At 42.3% G+C, this 18,778-nt stretch overlaps 1 protein-coding gene across 42 annotated transcripts in view; it reads left to right on the plus strand.

The window, feature by feature from the left end:
• The window catches only part of CDK12 (cyclin dependent kinase 12), a 106,194-nt gene that overhangs the window by 35,293 nt on the left and 52,123 nt on the right, over positions 1 to 18,778 (plus strand). For all 42 annotated transcript variants that reach the window (XM_063656851.1, XM_054457241.2, XM_063656854.1 and 39 more), the window contains exons 6-8: positions 4,081 to 4,270; positions 13,046 to 13,102; positions 14,931 to 15,032. In XM_063656851.1, coding sequence (XP_063512921.1) covers positions 4,081 to 4,270; positions 13,046 to 13,102; positions 14,931 to 15,032 — 349 coding nt within the window. The remainder of the gene's footprint in view (positions 1 to 4,080; positions 4,271 to 13,045; positions 13,103 to 14,930; positions 15,033 to 18,778) is intronic.

The following is an 18,778-nucleotide window of genomic DNA, read 5'->3' on the forward strand; positions in this document are numbered from 1 at the left end:
CTTTTAAGAAAATTAGTATGTCCAGTGGGTGTCCATCTCAGTGTGTCTTCCCCAACACTGAGTATTTCTTTTTTTTTTTTTTTAATTTTGAGAAGGAGTCTCACTCTGTCGCCCAGGCTTGAGTGCAGTGATGCAATCTTGGCTCACGGCAGCCTCCGCCTCCTGGGTTCAAGTGATTCTCCTGCCTCAGCCTTTGGAGTAGCTGGGCTTAAACAGGCGCATGCCACCACGGCCGGCTAATTTTTGTATTTTTATTAGGGACAGCGTTTCGCCATTTGGCCAGGCTGGTCTCAAACTTCTGTCCCCAGCTGATCCGCCCACCTCGGCCTCCCAAAGTGCTGGGATTACAGGCGTGAGCCACTGCACCCGGCCAAGTATATCTTTTTAAAAAATTGTCATCTGGGCTAGGTGTGGTTGCTTATGCCTATAATCCCAGCACTTTGGGAGGCCAAGGCAGGCGGATCACTTGAAGTCAGGAGTTTGAGACAAGCCTGGCCAACATGGTGAAACCTCTCTCTACTAAAAATGCGAAAATTCGCTGGGCATGGTACTGGGCACTTTTAATCCTGGCTACTGGGAAGGCTGAGGCAGGAGAATTGTTTGAACCTGGGAGGTAGAGATTGCAGTGAGCCGAGATTGCGTTACTGCACTTTAGCCTGGGCAACAGAGCAAGACCCTGTCTCAAAAAAAAAAAATTGTCATCTGGATAGGTTAAGTATGATATTATTATTTTATATATTATTTTAATTTAATTTTTATTTTTTGAGACAGAGTCTCAGTGTGTTGCCCAGGCTGGAGTACAATGGTGGTCATAGCTCATTACATCCTCAACCTCCAGGCTCAAGCAGTCCTCCATGCCTCAGCCTCCTGATTAGCTGGGGCAACAGGTGTGCACCACCACATCCAGCTGATCTTTTATATTTTTAGTAGAAACAGGATCTCTCTATGTTGCCCAGGCTGGTCTCTAACTCCTGGGCTCAAGCAGTCCACTTGCCTTGGCCTCCTAAAGTGCTGGGATTACAGACTTGAGCCACCGCACCCAGCCAATGTCATTTTGGATTATATTCCTTACATTTTGGGTCTTCTCTGTTAGTAGTTTTATTTACTTTCTCTCCCTCTCTCTTTCTTTCTTTCTTTTTTTTTTTTTTGGGACAGAGTCTTGCTCTCTCACCAAGGCTGGAGTGCAGTGACATGATCACAGCTCACTGTAACTGAACTCCTGGGTTCGAGTGATCCCCCTGACTCAGCCTCCCAAGTAGCTAGGACTAGACACCACTCCTGGCTGATTTTTAAGAATTTTGGTAGAAACAGGATTTTGCTATGTTGCCCAGCCTGGTCTTTTTTTTTTTTTTTTTTTTTTTTTTTTTTGAGACAGCGTCTCACTCAGTCGCCCAGGCTGAAGTGCAGTGGTGTGATCTCGACTCACTGCAGCTTCCACCTCCTGGGTTCAAGCAGTTCTCTTGCCTCAACCTCCCAAGTAGCTGGGATTACAAGTGTGTGCCACCACGCCCAGCTGTTTTGTGTTTTTAGTAGAGATGGGGTTTCACCATGTGGGCCAGGCTGGTTTCGAACTCCTGACCTCAAGTGATCCACCAGCCTCGGCCTCCCAAAGTGCTGGGATTACAGGCGTGAGCCACCGCGCCCGGCCATCCTTCTCTTTTTTAAATTTTTTGTAGACAGAATCTTGCTTCCTCACCCGGGCTAGAGTACATTGGTGCAATCACAGCTTATTGTAGCCTCAAACTCCTGGGCTCAAATGATTCTCTTGCCTCAGCCTCCCAAGTAGCCAGGAATACAGGCAAGCACCATCACGCCTAGCTAATTTATAAATTTTTTTTGTGGAGATGGTGTCTCACTCTTTTGCCCAGTCTGGTTTCCAAAGCTCAGACAATCCTCTCACCTCAGCCCCTCACAATGTGGGGATTACAGGCATGAGCCACTGAACACAGCCCTAAATTTGTTGATTCATTTTTCTCTCAATTTTTAAATACTATGGTTTTCTTTTTTTTCTTTCTTTCTTTTTTTTTTTTTTTTTTTTTTTGAGATGGAGTCTTGCTCTTTTCGCCCAGGCTGGAGTGCAGTGCCACTGTCTTGGCTCACTGCAACCTCTGCCTCCTGGGTTCAAGCGATTCTCATGCCTCAGCCTCCCTGAGTAGCTGGAATTACAGGTGCACGCCACCACACCCAGGTAATTTTTGTATTTTTAGCAGAGTTAGGGTTTCACCATGTTGGGCAGGCTTGTCTCGAACTCCTGACCTCAAGTGATCTGCCTACCTTGGCCTCCCAAAGTGCTGGGATTACAGGCCTGAACTACCGCACCCAGCCTCTTTTTTTTTATCTCGAGATGGAGTTTTGCTCTTGTTGCCCAGGCTGAAGTGCAATGGTGCAATCTCAGCTCACAGCAACCTCTGCCTCCTGGGTTCAAGCGATTCTCCTGCCTCAGCCTCCCGTGTAGCTGGAATTATAGGCGCCTGCTATCATGCCTGGCTAATTTTTGTATTTTTTTTAGTAGAGATGGGGTTTCACCATGTTGGCCAGGTTGGTCTCGAACTCCTGACCTCAGGCAATCCTTCTGCCTTGGCCTCACAAAGTGCTGGAATTACAGGCATGAGCCACCATGCCTGATCAGTACTATGAATTTCACTAATAATTTATAACACATTTATTATGCTGTCCCTGGCATATTGAGTCCCATTAACTTGTATAAAAACCTTTACAAAATAGTCGTCAATTTTATGTAACAAATGGGCATGGTTGTGTTACAAATACAACTTCATTTACAGCAACAAGCAGCAGGCTGGATCTGGTCTAAGGTCTGTAATTTGCTAACTGACTTAGGTCATTAAAGTCTAGTAAGACAGGCTGAGCACAGTGGCTTATGCCTCTAACCTCAGCATTTTGGGATGTAGGGGTGGAAGGATTGCCTGAGCCAAAGAGTTAAGAGACCAGCCTGGGTACCATAGCAAGACCCTGTCTCTGCAAAAAATGAAAAACATTAACTGGGTGTGGTGGCCTGTGCCTGTATTCCCAGCTACATGAGAGGCTGAGGTGGAAGATTCGCTTGAGCCTAGGAGTTTGAGGCTGTAGTGAGCCATGATCATGCCGCTGCACTCCATCCTGGGCAACAGAATGAGACCCTGTCTCAAAAAAAAAGAGAGGAAAAAGGCTGGGTGCGGTGGCTGACGCCTGTAATCCCAACACTTTGGGACGCTAAGGCAGGCGGATCACCTGAGGTCAGGAGTTTGAGACCAGCCTGACCAACATGGTGAAATCTCGTCTCTACTCAAAATACAAAAATTAGACGGGTGTGGTGGCACATGCCTGTAATCCCAGCTACTTGGGAAGCTGAGGCAGGAGAATGGCTTGAACCCAGGAGGTGGAGGTTGCAGTGAGCCAAGGTAGTGCCACTGTACTCCAGTCTGGGTGGCAGAGTGAGAGTCTGTCTTAAAAAAAAAAGCCTAGTGATGCAACCTGATCAGGGCACTTGCCCCCATGAAGAGGTGAGTAGTCCATACAGTACTAGACTAGGAATCAGAAGATTAATTCCTTTTTTTTTTTTTTTTTTTTTTTTTTTTTGAGAAAGAGTCTTGCTTTGTTGCCCAGGCTGGAATGCAGTGGCACCATCTCAGCTCACTGCAGCCTCCAGCTCCTGGGTTCAAGTGATTCTCCCACCTCAGCCTCCCAAGTAGCTGGGATTACAGGCACGTGCCACCATGCCCAGCTAATTTTTTTATTTTTTTTTTTAGTCGAGATGAGGTTTCATTCACCATGTTGGACAGGTTGGTCTCGAACTCCTGACCTCAAGTGACCCGCCCTCCTCGGCCTCCCAAAGTGCTGGGATTACAGGCATCAGCCACTGCGCCCAGCCATAGAAGATTAATTCAAATATTAGCTCCGTTTTTTATTATTAGGAAGGACTAATTATTCAACTACTCTTCGTTTCAGTTTCTTCATCTATAAAATTCAAGGGTTTTTTCTAGAGAGCCTATGGTCAACTCCAAAATTATATTAGGACTTGAGGCATTGTTATTTCAGCATTCTTTTTTTTTCTTGCTTTTAATTTTTTTTCGTCTTATGTAGGTGCCTTTTACCTTGTATTTGAGTACATGGACCATGACTTAATGGGACTGCTAGAATCTGGTTTGGTGCACTTTTCTGAGGACCATATCAAGTCGTTTATGAAACAGCTAATGGAAGGATTGGATTACTGTCACAAAAAGAATTTCCTGCATCGGGACATTAAGTGTTCTAACATTTTGCTGAATAACAGGTAACATAGTAACCAAATAAGATTAAGCACTTTCCTCTTCTCCTCTGACCTTTTTAGTTTCAAATGGTTAATTGGCATTATAATTAGACCTAATAGTGCAGTATTCACACACTATTTAGTGATATTCTCTACGTTCAGTGTGGGAAAAACATACCTGCTCCTTTAGCTGTTCTTGAGCCTTTCTCAGTTACTAGCTTTCTGAGTAAACATTGATGTGCAGTTGGTGATTGGCCTTTTCTGCCCAGTACTTACTACTAGGTTTTAATAGTGTAAACAAACAGGAATCTGGTTATGAACAGGTGTTAATTCATCAGAAGTTTTTTATCGTTTGCTTTCTTCTTTTCTGCTTATTTGCCTATACTGCATTGGTAATATCAGACGTATTATGCACGCTAGGTTTTGTTTTTTTTTTTTTTTTTTTTTTGGAGACGGAATTTCACTCTTCTTGCCCAGGCTGGAGTGCAGTGGCGTGATCTCGTCTCACTGCAACCTCTACCTCCCAGGTTCAAGCAATTCTCCTGCCTCAGTCTCCCAAGTAGCTGGGATTATAGGCGCCTGGCACCATGCTCTGCTAATTTTTGTATTTTTAGTAGAGATGGGGTTTCACTATATTGGCCAGGCTGGTCTTGAACTCCTGACCTCGTGATCCACCCACCTCAGTCTCCCGAAGTGCTGGGATTACAGGCATGAGCCACCGTGCCTGGCATACTAGTTTGTTTTTTTGTTTTGTTTTGTTTTGTTTTGAGACGGAGTCTCGCTCTGTCTCCCAGGCTGGAGTGCAGTGGCGCAATCTCACCTTACTGCAAGCTCTGCCTACCATGTTCATGCCATTCTCCTGCCTCAGCCTCCCGAGTAGCTGGGACTACAGGCGCCCGCCACCATGCCCAGCTAATTTTTTGTATTTTTAATAGAGACAGGATTTCACCCTGTTAGCCAGGATGGTCTCGATCTCCTGACCTCATGATCCACCCACCTCGGCCTCCCAAAGTGCTGGGATTACAGGTGTGAGCCACCGCGCCCGGCCCTGGCACACTAGTTTTTTTAATAGCCCTACTTGCTGAGGGATAAAGAACAAGTCTGGTACCATTTAAATTGGGGAAGTGTTTCGTTCTTTAGATAATTAGGTTGGTTACATCTATTTTTGTCTGATTGACTCATTGTTTTAAACATTTCAGTTCAGTTTTTTTTGTTTTGTTTTTCTTTTTTTTGAGACAGAGTCTCGCATTGTCGCCCAGGCTAGAGTGCAGTGGCGCAATCTCGGCTCACTGCAAGTTTTGCTTCCCGGGTTCACGCCATTCTCCTGCCTCAGCCTCCCCGGTAGCTGGGACTATAGGTGCCCGCCACCACGCCCGGCTAGTTTTTTGTATTTTTTAGTAGAGCCATGGTTTCACCATGTTAGCCAGGATGGTCTTGATCTCCTGACCTCGTGATCCGCCCACCTTGGCCTCCCAAAGTGCTGGGATTACAAGCGTGAGCCACCGCGCCCGGCTGGTTCAGTTTTATCTAACAGACATTATCTATATAGAAATATGGAAAGATTATGACACATTTCCCCTCTTTATGGTGTAGAATAACCAATCTTGCATGGTTACCTGGGACTGTCCTGGTTTTAGCAGTAAAAGGCTCACATGCGACGATTGAACACTGGAACTCAAAACTTTTGCAGGAGAAAGAAATAAACTACTCAGTTCAGTAAACATTTATTAAGCTCAATTTTTTTCACTTTGAATTTGAGAGTATCTGGAAAGATGTAGCCTTGAGGGATGAATAAGAATTTATCTGAAAAACTGACAGTGGGTGATCAAATTTCTAGGCAGAAGCAGCTGCATGTGCAAAAGTACATAAACATGAAAATAACATGTTATGTCTGGAAAACTAAACAGGTCAGTATTTCTAGAGCAAGAAGAGGGAAGCACATAATGGCCAAGAGATGAAGCTGGATAGTTACATAAAGCCCATTTATGGATCTTGTATGCCCCACTGAGGAACTTAAACTTTATCTGTATTTGACAGGGATCAGCATCACTTGAACCCAGGAGGTAGAGGTTGCAGTGAGCCGAGATCAGTCCACTGCATTCCAGCCCAGGCGACAGAGCAAGACTCCATCTCAAAAAAAGAAATAATCTTAGACTGAGTCTCACTCTGTCGCCCAGGCTGGAGTGCAATGGCAGGATCTCACTGCAACCTCCAACTCCTGGGTTCAAGCGATGCTCCTGCCTCAGCCTCCCGAGTAGCTGGGATTACAGGTGCCCGCCACCACGCCCAGCTAATTTTTCTATTTTTAGTAGAGATGGGGTTTCACCATATTGACCGGGCTGGTCTCGAACTCCTGACCTCAAGTGATCTGCCCCCCTTGGCCTCCCAAAGTGCTGGTATTACAGGCGTGAGCCACTGCGCCCGGCCAAAAGAGTATTTCTTTATGTTGCTTTCTCTGACTCATAATTCCCAGTAAAGTTGGAAGTGGGTGACTCTACATCTATAGTAAATAATGCATTAAGAAATAAATAGCTATTAGCTTGCAACTTTCTGGCCTATAGTATAATATACTTTCTGCTGTTCCCTTTACTCCTCCATGAGGAGATGTCTCAAAGCAGGGAATAATTGCAGCTCTGTTTGGTGTCCTTTCTGGTGGGTAAGGCCTCTTTTGGTTCCTGACCTTCCAGAGTCAGAAAGCTGATGAGGTTCCAGACTAAATTGAATTTCCTCGTCAGGTTGCTAAGCAGGATACAGGAATCCTGTGGTCTAGCCTGATCCATCCAGCCTCTTCCCTTACCCACTTAGCTCTGTCTACTCAGACCTGTGGGTGAGATGGCCTGGAGAAAATCGTGAAGGGTCGTCAGCTGGGCAAAGAAGAGAGAGAACAGTTGGCAAGAGAGAGAGAAGAGCAGAGTTGGATTCCGAATGAGACCAAATCATTTTATATAGAAGAGAGACACAGTCAGTCTTCTCTTTTGGAAAGGTCACCAAGTTATCAGTTTATGCTGATAAACTGGAGGCAGAGAGACCCTCTAAGAACTTCGTAATAAATGGTCAGTGCTGGAAATAACCCAGACACCACTAGTAGGGATGGACTCGGTAGATCTGTAGACTTTGGTTGAGTGAGTGAATGGTAGATAATGAATTAGAGAAAGTAAGATAACTCACAGGTTTCTGACTTGAAAAACTAGCTAGATGGGTGGCACTACTAGTCAATACAAGGAAGATGGAAGAGTAGGATGGATGGAGTAACAGGTAAATCTCTTTTGGATATGTCTTTTATATATCCAGGGTAGTGATATTTAATAGCATATGGTCATTTGGGAATTCCAAACTACCAGTACAGATTTGGTAGTTACAAAACATAGAAAAGATGTCAGAAATGTAACCCAAGAGAGATGGTCAGAGAGATAGGAAGAAAATAAGGAAAATATGAATGCAAGATAGGCAAGTTTAAGAAGGGAGTGGTGATTGATGTCAGATGATGCAGGCAAATTATAAGAGAATCTGAAAATTAAAAGGTCAGTAGTGATATTAGTGTGGAGTAAGGGGATGAGTAGCACAGTTAATGGGAAGGTACTGGTAGGGAGTGTCTTTAATTTTTAATTTTAAGGATGGCAGAGATTTGAATATATTTAAATGCTAAGGGGAGGCCAACGTGGTGGCTCACATGTGTAATCCTAACACTTTGGGAGGCTGAGGTGGGCAGGTCACTTGATGCAAGGAGTTCGAGGCCAGCCTGGCCAACATAGCAAAATTCTGTCTCTACTAAAAGTACAAAAATTAGCTGAGCTTGGTGGTGCACACATCTAATCCCAGCCACGTGGGAGGCCAAGGCATGAGAATTGCTTGAACCTGGGACGCAGAGGTTGCAGTGAGCAGAGATTGCTACCACTGCACTCCATCCTGGGTGACAGAGCAAGACCCTGTCTCAAAAAAAAAAAAAAAAACAAAAACGCTAAGGAGAAAGAAAATCTATAAAAAGGGAGCAGTTAAAGATTTGGGGGCCAGGCGCAGTGGCTCACACCTGTAATCCCAGCACTTTGGGAGGCCGAGGTGAACGGATCATGAGGTCAGGTGTTCAAGATCATCTTGCCCAACATGGTGAAACCCCGTCTCTACTAAAATACAAAAAATTAGCTGGGCATGGTGGTGCGTGCCTGTAATCCCAGCTACTTGGGAGGCTGAGGCAGGGGAATCACTTGAACCCAGGAGACAGAGGTTGCAGTGAGCTGAGATTGTGCCACTGCACTCCAGCCTGGCAACAGAGCAAGACTCCATCTCAAAAACAAACAAACAAAAAAAAGGCCAGGCGCGGTGGCTCACGCCTATAATCCCAGCACTTTGGGAGGCCGAGGTGGGCGGATCACGAGGTCAAGAGATCGAGACCATCCTGGCCAACATGGTGAAACTCCGTCTCTACTAAAAATATAAAAATTAGCTGGGTGTGGAGGTGCGTGCCTGTAGTCCCAGCTACTCGGGAGGTTGAGGCAGGAGAATCACTTGAACCCGGGAGGCGGAGGTTGCCATGAGCTGAGATTGCGCCACTGCACTCCAGTCTGGTGACAGAGCGAGACTCCGTCTCAAAAAAAAAAAAAAAAAAAAAGATTTGGGAAAGAACCAAAATAATTTAAAGGAGCAAGGTTCTAGAATAGATGGGATCAAGGCCACAGGTGGAGGGATTGATTATCCTTGGTCAAGAGAAGAGATTGACATGCTTTTTATGTACCGTTGACCCTTGAACAACGCGGGTTTGAACTGTGGCATGTCCACTTATACACAGATTTTATCCAACCAAAGACGAATAAAAAACAGTGCAGTATATGCAACCTGTTTATATGGAGTACCAGTGTTTCATATATGCAGGTTCTATAAAGCCTACTGCAGGACTTGAGTTTGCTTGAATTTTGGTATATGTGAGAGTCTTGGAACCAATCACGTAGATATACTGAGGGATGACTGTAATTAAAAGGAAAGAGGAAAGTAAGATTATAGATGGAAGTAAGTTTACTGGTAAAAGGTAGGATGTTAAGGACCTCTCACCTAATGACTTTAATTTTTTCACTGAAAAAGGTCATTTACTAAGTAAGTGTAAGAGGGTAGGGGATGGATTAGAGCATTAAGGAGAATGCCAGAGGTCTGTAATGACAGCCATGCTGAATGGAAGTTGCTGAGGTACAGACAAGTAAAAGGACTAACCAGCAGCGTTCAGGAATTAACAGAGAGAGGAAATCACACATTTTGCAGTGACACCATACAATATGATTATATGATTTTTTTTTTTTTTTTTTTTTTTGAGATGGAGTCTCACTCTGTCACCAGGCTGGAATGTAGTGGCGCTATCTCAGCTCACTGCAACCTCTGCCTCCCGATTCAAGCCCTTCTCCTGCCTCCGCCTTCCGAGTAGTTGGGACTACAGGTGAATGCCACCATGCCTGGCTAATTTTTGTATTTTTAGTAGAGACGGGTTTCACCGTGTTGGCCAGGCTGGGTCTCAAACCTCTGACCTCAAGTGATCCACCACCTCAGCCTCCTAAAGTGCTAGGATTACAGACGCAAGCCACCACACCTGGCCAATTATATGATTTTTGTTCTTTACACTTGTGTTCAGCTCTCTAGGTAGAGCAGGAACGGCAGATTTTCTAATGATCCAGAATTAGGGACTTAGGGATTAGCTATATCACAAGCTAAGGGAACCAGGAAGACAGTAGTTTGGTTAATTAACCAAGGGGTCCAGGCAGGCAAGGGAAGGAAGTATTATGTGAAAGAGGGCTGAACTGGGAGTGAGTGGAGGCACTGTGTACTTGAAGGTCTTCTCAAAAGGCAAAAATGTTAAACCATGGTCTCGGAAAGGATTCTCCAGATATTTCTATATTCACCTTATTCCTTTGAGACAGGACATAAACAATATGATGGCACTTCTTTTGTATTTTATTTTATTTTGTTTATTTACTTATTTTATATTTTATTTTTTGAGATGGAGTCTCGCTGTGTCACCCAGGCTGGAGTGCAGTGTCACAATCTCGGCTCACTGCAACCTCCGCCTCCCAGGTTCAAGCGATTCTCCCACCTCAGCCTCTCGAGTGGCTAGGACTACAGGTGTCTGCTGCCATGCCCAGCTAATTTTTGTATTTTTAGTAGAGACGGGGTTTTACAATGTTGGCCAGGCTGGTCTCAAACTCCTGACTTAAGTGATCCGCCTGCCTTGGTCTCCCAAAGTGTTGGGACTACAGGCATGCGCCACTGCGCCCGGCCTGTTCTATTTTATATTGCAAAAAGTTACAAGTACTTCCACGCTTCATACTGAGTCACCTTAATGGTTTAGTTGGAAGGAAAAGCGGGAGTCAGTAAAAGTACTATCAGCGGTCGGGCGCGGTGGCTCATGCCTGTAATCTCAGCACTTTGGGAGGCCGAGGCAGGCGGATCACCTGAGGTAGGGAGTTCAAGACCAGCCTGACCAACATGGAGAAACCCTATCTCTACTAAAAATACAAAATTAGCCGGGCGTGGTGGCGCATGCCTGTAATCCCAGCTACTCGGGAGACAGAGGTTGTAGTGAGCTGAGATAGTGCCATTGCACTCCAGCCTCGGCAACAAGAGTGAAGCTCAGTCTTAAAAAAAAAAAAAGTGCTATCAGCAGGTTCTGTAGCAGACTAAATTCATTTAATAAACATTTATTTAGTACCTAGTATGAGCCAGGCAGGAAATATGTTAGATGCTGGTGATATTCAGGTCTACACTGATTTCTGTAACTATATATCCATTTCCATTTTGACTTTCAGTCCTACTATGTGCCTTGAATCTTACATCATTTCAGGCTTTCAGAGTAAGGATGCGAAGTAATTTGAGGAATCATCTTTGTCTTAATATAAGTTAACTATTTCTTTTTGCTTTTCTCACAATTGCTTATAAATTGAACTTAATGTAATGATGTTTGGGGCAAGTGGATAAGGTACCTTTAACTTCACTAGGAATAAGTGAATTGATTTAATGTAAACTTCTACATTGATTTAATGTAGAAGTTTGTTGCTAGTAGTTACCTTGTTTTAATATTGTCCCATGTCCATATTTTGGGGAGCACCTCTTGGCCTCTTTTCTGTACTACATGTTGAGTATCCCCTGTGCTTGAGACAAGAATTCTTTTGGATTTCAGATTTTTTTTAGATTTTGGAATATTTACATTATATTTACTGGTTCTGAACATCCAAAATCTGAAATGTTCCAGTGAGCATTTCCTTTGAGTGTCATGTTGGCACTCAAAAAGTTTCAGATTTCGCTTCAGACAGAGAGGGGGGGAAAAAGGTTCTGAAAAATTTTGGATTTCACATTTTTGGATTTGGATGCACAATCTGTATCTCACTTTTTTGCCTGATCTGAGCTATTAGACACCTACGCTAGCTTCCTATGAGAGTGAGCTGGCTTTTCATGTCCCAAGAAGTAGCAAGGCTGTAAATATGACTAAACAGGTTACATGAATTTAGATAAATATCATTAATCCAAAGTAGTCAATAAGTAGTTGTTGGGTTTTTTTTGCATTGCCCACCCCCTCCAATAAATAAATAGTTTTTAAATAGATTTCCAACATTTTGTCTTGCAGTTTTCAAAAATATTCCTTCATGCAGGAGGAGAGAGAGCATCAGGAAAAATAGCTAATGCTTGCTGGGCTTAATACTTAGGTGATGGGTCAATAGGTGCAGCAAACCACCATGGCACACATTTACCTATGTAACAAACCTCATGTACCCTGGAACTTAAAAAAAAAATTCCTTTATATCACTGTCAAGGATAGAATACTAAGCAGAGGCCAGTCATGGTGGCCCGTGCCTATACTCCCAGCCCTTTGGGAGGCTGAGGAGGGAGGATCACTTGAGCACAGGAATTTAAGACCAGCCTAGGCAACATAGGGGAACTCTGTCTCTACAAAAAATAAAATAATTAGCTGGACATATTGGTGCACGCCTATAGTCCCAGGTACTCGGGAGGCTGAGGCTGGAGAATCACTTGAACCTGGGAGATCATCAAGGCTGCAGTGAGCCAGGGTTGCACCATTGCACTCCAGCCTAGGTAATAGAGTGAGACTCTGTCTCAAAAAAAAAAAAAAAATTACTGAGCAGAGTGAAACATGGTTGGGATCTCCTTGAAGTGATTCTCAAAGCCTGATTCTCAGGCCAGCTGCATTGGCATCACATATGGGCCTGTTAGAAATGCAGATTCATGAGCCATGTTCTACTGAGTCAGCATCTCTAAGAATGCGGCCCAGGAAACTGGGTTTCTTTGCTTGTTTTTTCAGAGATAGGGTCTTGCTCTGTTGCCCAGGCTGGAGTACAGTGGCCTCCCAAAGTTCTGGGATTACAGGTGTGAGCCACCATGCCCAGACTGTTGGCCCTCTTAAATCTTTCTCAATCTAGAACAGCTCATTTCTTTTTTTTTTTTCCCAACAGTAAGTATTTAATCTAGCAGGTTCTAGGTACTGTTGTTTACCATGAAATAAATTTAGCTAAGGAGTCAAATTCAGAAAATGGAATAATTGTTTGTTTGTTTTTAAAGCCTAAGGCGTTATAATTGAAGTAGTCAAAAAAGGTTTAATTAGGGGGATTGAGTGTTAAGAGTAGAAGTAATCATGAACTGGGTATTGTATAAAATTTTTTAAAAAGAAAGAGAAAAGAGTAGAACAAAGAGAGCAGAAGTTAAAATTTATTTTTGTAATTCCTTTAGCTCCTAACTTGGCGCATGACTTTTCAGTTGTATTTTGGAGGCCACTGCTATTGCTTATGAAAATAATTGTTTTTTGTTTTACAGTGGGCAAATCAAACTAGCAGATTTTGGACTTGCTCGGCTCTATAACTCTGAAGAGAGGTAAGGCATTAATTAAAATTACATGTGAGAAATAAGGTTTGTTTTGTTTCGTTTTTTTGAGGCAGGGTCTTATTCTGTTGCTCAGGCTGGAGTGTGTGGCTTGATCTCGGCTCACTGCAGCCTCAACCTCTGTGGGCTCAGGTGATTCTCCCACCTTAGTTTCACAAGTAGCTGGAACCACAGGTGGGTGCCATCACACCTGGCTAATTTTTGTATTTTTAGTAGAGACGGAGTTTTGCTATGTTGCCTAGGTTAGTCTTGAACTCCTGGGCTCAAGCTATCTACCTGCCTCGGCCTCCCAAAGTGCTGGGATTACAGACATGAGCCGCCGCACCTGGCCAAGAATCTCTTTTTTTTTTTTTTTTTTTTTTTTTTTTAAGACGGAGTCTCACTCTGTCACCTGGGCTGGAGTTCAGTGGCGTGATCTCGGCTCACTGCAACCTCCGCCTCTTGGGTTCAAGAAATTCTCCTGCCTCAGCCTCCCGAGTAGCTGGTATTACAGGTGCCCGCCACTACGCCCAGCTAATTTTTTGTATTTTTAGTAGAGACGGGGTTTCACCATGTTGGCCAGGCTGGTCTCAAACTCCTGACCTCGTGATTCATCTGCCTCAGCTTCTCAAAGTGCTGAGATTACAGGCGTGAGCCACCACTGCACCCGGCCAAGAATCTTTTTTATTCCTAGATGTTCTAGTATTCTGCAAGTTGTAGCAACTGTCAGAATTCCCTAATTATCTGAAAGCATTATCACTTACATTTTAGGCAGCAAATTTTATCTAAATTCTTGAATCGTCCCTTGGCTGGAATAAATAAATTAGAATGGAAGTTATTTTTTTCTCTCTTTTCTCTTCTCTTCTCTTCCTTTTTCTTTTTCTTTCTCGGAGATTTGCTCTTGTTGCCCAGGCTGGAGTGCAATGGCACAATCATGGCTCACTGAAACCTCTGCCTCCCGGGTTCAAGCGATTCCCCTGCCTCAGCCTCCCGACTAGCTGGGATTACAGGCATGTGCCGCCATGCCTGGCTAATTTTGTATTTTTAGTGGAGATGGGGTTTTTCCATGTTGGTCACGCTGGTCTCGAGCTCCCGACCTTAGGTGATCTGCCTGGCTTGGCCTCCCAAAGTGCTGGGATTACAGGCATGAGCCACCACGCCTGGCCTTTTCTCTTTTTTTTTAATAGACCAGGCGCGGTGGCTCACGCCTGTAATCCCAGCACTTTGGGAGACCGAGGTGGGTGGACCATGAGGTCAGGAGATCAAGACCATCCTGGCTAACACGGTGAAACTCTGTCTCTACTAAAAATACAAAAAATTAGTGGAGCGTGGTGGCGGGTGCCTGTAGTCCCAGCTACTTGGGAGGCTGAGGCAGGAGAATGGCATGAACCTGGGAGGCAGACCTTGCAATGAGCCGAGATAGTGCCACTGCACTCCAGCCTGAGGGACAGAGCAAGACTCCATCTCAAAAAAAAAAAAAAAAAAAAATAGAGATGAGATCTTGCTATGTTGACCAGGCTGGTCTTGAACTGGCCTCAAATGATTCTCCCCTTTAGGCCTCCCAAAGTGCTGGTATTACATTAGGCCTCCCAAAGTGCTGGTATTACATTAGGCCTCCCAAAGTGCTGGTATTACAGGCATGAGCCACCACACCAGGCCTGGAAGTTATTTCTTCATCTCCTACTTCTGACCAGTTTGCTTTTGGAGTGTTAGGTTGCTCTGGATTTGTTTTTCAGTCTCATCTTCATTTGGTACCTATTTCTATTTGCATTTAGTTTTGTGAATATTTTTCATCAGAAGCCACTGTAAGTTTATGTCATGGTTGTATTTTATATTTCAGTCGCCCTTACACAAACAAAGTCATTACTTTGTGGTACCGACCTCCAGAACTACTGCTAGGAGAGGAACGTTACACACCAGCCATAGATGTTTGGAGCTGTGGGTAAGGTTCTGTTAACTTTTTCTTTTGTCTGTAACTTACATACTGTTGACTTGTACTTTGTTTTCTCTGTACATTGGCTTTTTAGAGCTCTTCTTAAGTTCAGAAGGATGGCGATAAACTTTTGGCCAGATTTCCAGGAAATCTGTTGAATATTTCTTAATGTCAGCGACCCTTTTTTAAAAAAACAGATTTCTTCTTTTTTTTGTTTAAACTTTGTTTGAATTGAGATCCAAATAAGATATCCAAGTAAGATTCATAGCTTGCAATTGATTACATCAAATCTTTTAATTTTACATTCCCCTTCTGTGTTTCCTAATTTTGATTTATTTTGTTTCCTTATAACTTCATTAGAAGAAACTATTTCACTTGTCCTATCCAGCCTTTTATAGTCTGGATTTCGCAGATTGTATCCTTGTGATGATATATATGTATTTTTTAGCATGATTTTTTATCTTTTTATTGTTTGAGATGGAGTCTTTCTATGTTGCCCATTCTGGAGTCCAGTGGCTGTTCATAAGTATGATCATAGCACACTATATCCTTGAACTCCTGGGCTCAAGCAATCCTCCTGCCTCAGCCTCCTGAATAGCTGTGACTACAGGTGCATGTTGCCATACCCAGCTTATCTTTTTTACTTTTAGCAAATTGTAAATGGATTAAAGGTTGATTCCTAACCACCCACCCAGGGTCAGGGTAGTAGACCCTGAAACTGCTTTACAGTTGGTTTTGAGTACTTCTAACAAAAGTTATATAATAAGTGGTACATCAGAGTTGGGAGGTGGGGAGCAGTGGGAGCCTCTGCTCAGAGAGTACAAGCAGTAAATGAGTATGTTGTCTGTGGAGAATTTTGAAAGAACAAAACAAAACAATCCAGTACAAACTAGTCAGCTTTTTATTATGGCCTTATTAGGGCAGTTCTAAATGAGGAGATTTATACACACATACCACTTTACATAATATGTAATTGTCTTTTTTTGGGATGTTATCAGTTACTTGGCCATTGCCCACATCTGTTAATTAATTTGTGGTTATTTTATGATGGTCACATTCTAATTACATCATTTCTGATTGGAATACTTATATAAAGATATCCTCCCATCTGTTTGGCTGAACTCAGGTCTAAATAATATAGAAAAGGTAGAATAAAAGTTAATTCTTTCATTTTATATAATGGTTTTCAAAATAATGAAGTAGTTTCCTAGTATCCTTCAAAGATGACCAATGAAAAATGTTTTTGTTTTTTGGTTTTATTATGAATTTGTGGATTTAAACTTATTTCGTGTATTTTAATCCATTGTGGTTATTATCCTTATTCTTGTTCAAACTGTCCAGTCTTTGGCCAGTGGGAGCTTATTCAGGTTATATTTTGAGTCCTTTTGACACACCATAGTAGTGTTACAGTAGAAAACATCTTGTTTTTGGTTCAAAGCTTGTCATTTCCTGTCCCAAACCTGGAATCATTCATTTCTCTAAGGAGTCTTAGTTCCTTTTAGTGGAAAATGATATTTAGAAACTACAGTTTGTGTGTTGGGGCATGGATGTTTTAAATGGGCCATGTTTGTTAATTGTATCTTATGTTGTATGATTTATGCCCACTCACACACTGTCCTTGACCTTTATACTTTACAGTTCTGACATATATACTTCCCAGTGGAGCAAATCACTTCTTTCCATTCTTTTCCTTCCTCTATTAATGTTAATCTTGAAGAGGAGCACTACAGGGGTTTTATTTTAAAATTCAACAGAATGATGGAGAAAGAGCATAATTTCTGTGGTAGCCTACCCAAATCAAATAAAGCCTTAGTTAAATTTTACTGACTCAAGCTGGGTGTGTTTTTGTTCTGGACAATTTGCTTTCACAGTATTAGCATTTAAATTGTCACAATCAGGCTCTAAAGTTAACGTCCCATTAAGATGCATGAGAAAAGTTCATAGCTCTGTTCGGTACTATTATTTCAGTCTGTGCAGCCTGCCACCTCAGAGCAGTAGCAAAGTGTTGATTACATAATGAAGATGTCTTCCCACCAAAGGACTGGAAACCAAAAGAAAAGAAAACAGAAAAACACAATTGGAAATTAAAACTACAGAAAGTTAGACATTCTTCAAAGCCCAGTGGCTCATTGAATTAAGATTTTGTTTGAGTTTTGATGTGAACTTACTACTTTGGTGATTCATGGTAGTCTCTCTGAAGATATTTTTATGGGATTTTTTATAGAGAATTGGTATAACAGTTCAATGTGCAAATTAGAATCAAGAGGAGAAACTAGAAAGACTAGTACAGCAAATTATGTCAGGAGTCTGAAAACCTAGTGTTTTTTTTTTTCTTTTTAAAATGTCTCTGATTTTACCCACTGTGACGACAACATTGCACTTAGAACTTGATGTGGCAGTTAATGTTGAAAACAGAATTAAATTTTACTTTTTTTTTTCTTTTTATAGAGTTGGGATCTCACTACGTTGCCCAGCCTGGTCTCAAACTCCTGGGCTCAAGCAGTCCTCCCACCTTGGCCTCCCCAAGCGCCAGGATTACAGGCATCAGCCACCGAGCCTGGCCTAAATTTTACTTTTACTTTTCCATCTCTGAATAGGGTTTGAGAGAATATAGGAAGTAAGAATTTGTCTTTGAAGTTGTTTTAACGTAATTCGTTTAGAGGTCTAAATTCTAACAGAAAAATGCTACTTAAAAAGCTAGGTTTGTTTTGCTTTCTCAAATTAAGTCAAACTAAAGAATTTTAAAATAAAAGTATAAATTTGGTTTTGTATTTGTCTCATTTCAAAGCATAGGTCAGACGATTCATCGACTATTTTTTTTCTTTCCCCACTTTAAAAAAATGAAAAATTTCAGGCATATAACAAAAAGTATGGAATATTCATGTAATCTTTTTTTCTTATTTTAAAGAGATGTGGTCTTCCTGTGTTGCCAGGCTGGTCTTGAACTCCTGGCTTCAAGTGATCCTTCTGCCTAGGCCTCCCAAAGTGCTGGGGTTACAGGCATGAGCTGCCGTGCTCAGCCTTTATTTTATTTTGAAATAATTTCAGTGTATGGAAAAGTTACAGGAATAGTACAGAAAAGTTTAGTATAGCCTTATCAAATTCATTCAATATTTAAACCTTTTTTATTGAAGTATAAAATAAACTGCATATATTTTGATATGTTTTGACATAATATATCCACCAGTAAAACCATCAACACAGCCAAGATAATGATCACCCACCAGTTTCCTTGTGCCCTTTTGTAATCCCTTTCCTCTACCCATACCCTCCCATTCCCAGACAAACCACTGTTCTGCGTTCTGTCACTATAGATTAATTTCTATTTCTAGAATTTTATACAAATGGAATTATGTAGTATATACTCCCCCCACTCTTTTAATCAGCATAAATGATTTGAGATTTATTCATGTTAGATTCACTAGATTCTACTAAAAATACAAAAAAATTAGCTGGATGTGGTGGTGCATGCCTGTAGTCCCAGCTACTTGGAAGGCTGAGCAGAGAATCACTTGAACCCAAGAGGCAAAGGTTGCAGTGAGTGGAGATTGCGCCACTGCACTCCAGCCTGGGTGACAGAGTGAGACTCTATCTCAAAAAATAAAAATAAAAAAAGTCCAACTGATCCTAGCTGATGACAGTAAATTATTTTATTTGAAATACAGTGCCAAGAGGGCTATAGTATAGTGCATCTTCTACAGAGCAATTAATGACAAAAATGAATTCAAACTTTATAAGAAGCTAACTGCAGAGAG

The sequence above is a fragment of the Pongo pygmaeus genome, chromosome 19, assembly GCF_028885625.2.
Source record: "Pongo pygmaeus isolate AG05252 chromosome 19, NHGRI_mPonPyg2-v2.0_pri, whole genome shotgun sequence".
NCBI lineage: Eukaryota > Metazoa > Chordata > Mammalia > Primates > Hominidae > Pongo > Pongo pygmaeus.